Source organism: Arachis ipaensis, chromosome B03 (assembly GCF_000816755.2).
Source record: "Arachis ipaensis cultivar K30076 chromosome B03, Araip1.1, whole genome shotgun sequence".
NCBI classification, from domain to species: Eukaryota; Viridiplantae; Streptophyta; class Magnoliopsida; order Fabales; family Fabaceae; genus Arachis; species Arachis ipaensis.
In genome coordinates, this window is record NC_029787.2 from 2,658,282 (window position 1) to 2,658,567 (window position 286).

Genomic DNA, 286 nt, shown 5'->3' on the forward strand with positions numbered 1-286 from the left:
GACCTCATTAATTCTTGGCTTCATGAAATCGGATTCAAGATTGGTGAAAACACCATCAGACTGTCCTCCCCACCTGTCAGGTCACCACAGTATCTGTGTCATCAAACCCTTCCAATAAAATGGAACTGTGCATAAGCTTTTCTTTTTCTTTTTCTTTTTCTTTTTCATTTTGAAGTCCTTCTATTCCTATTATTTTAACATTACTTTTTCGGACTTCAAATCATGTCCAAATAATTGATCATTTTAATCAGTATTTCAGTATATATATATATATAGATGAAGATGA

At 32.5% G+C, this 286-nt stretch overlaps 1 protein-coding gene across 1 annotated transcript in view; it reads right to left on the reverse strand.

Annotated features, from left to right (window-relative positions):
* Positions 1–286, reverse strand: part of LOC107629286 (serine carboxypeptidase-like 51) — a 5,274-nt gene that overhangs the window by 2,617 nt on the left and 2,371 nt on the right. The window contains 1 exon segment of the mRNA XM_016332035.2: positions 2–73. Coding sequence (XP_016187521.1) covers positions 2–73 — 72 coding nt within the window.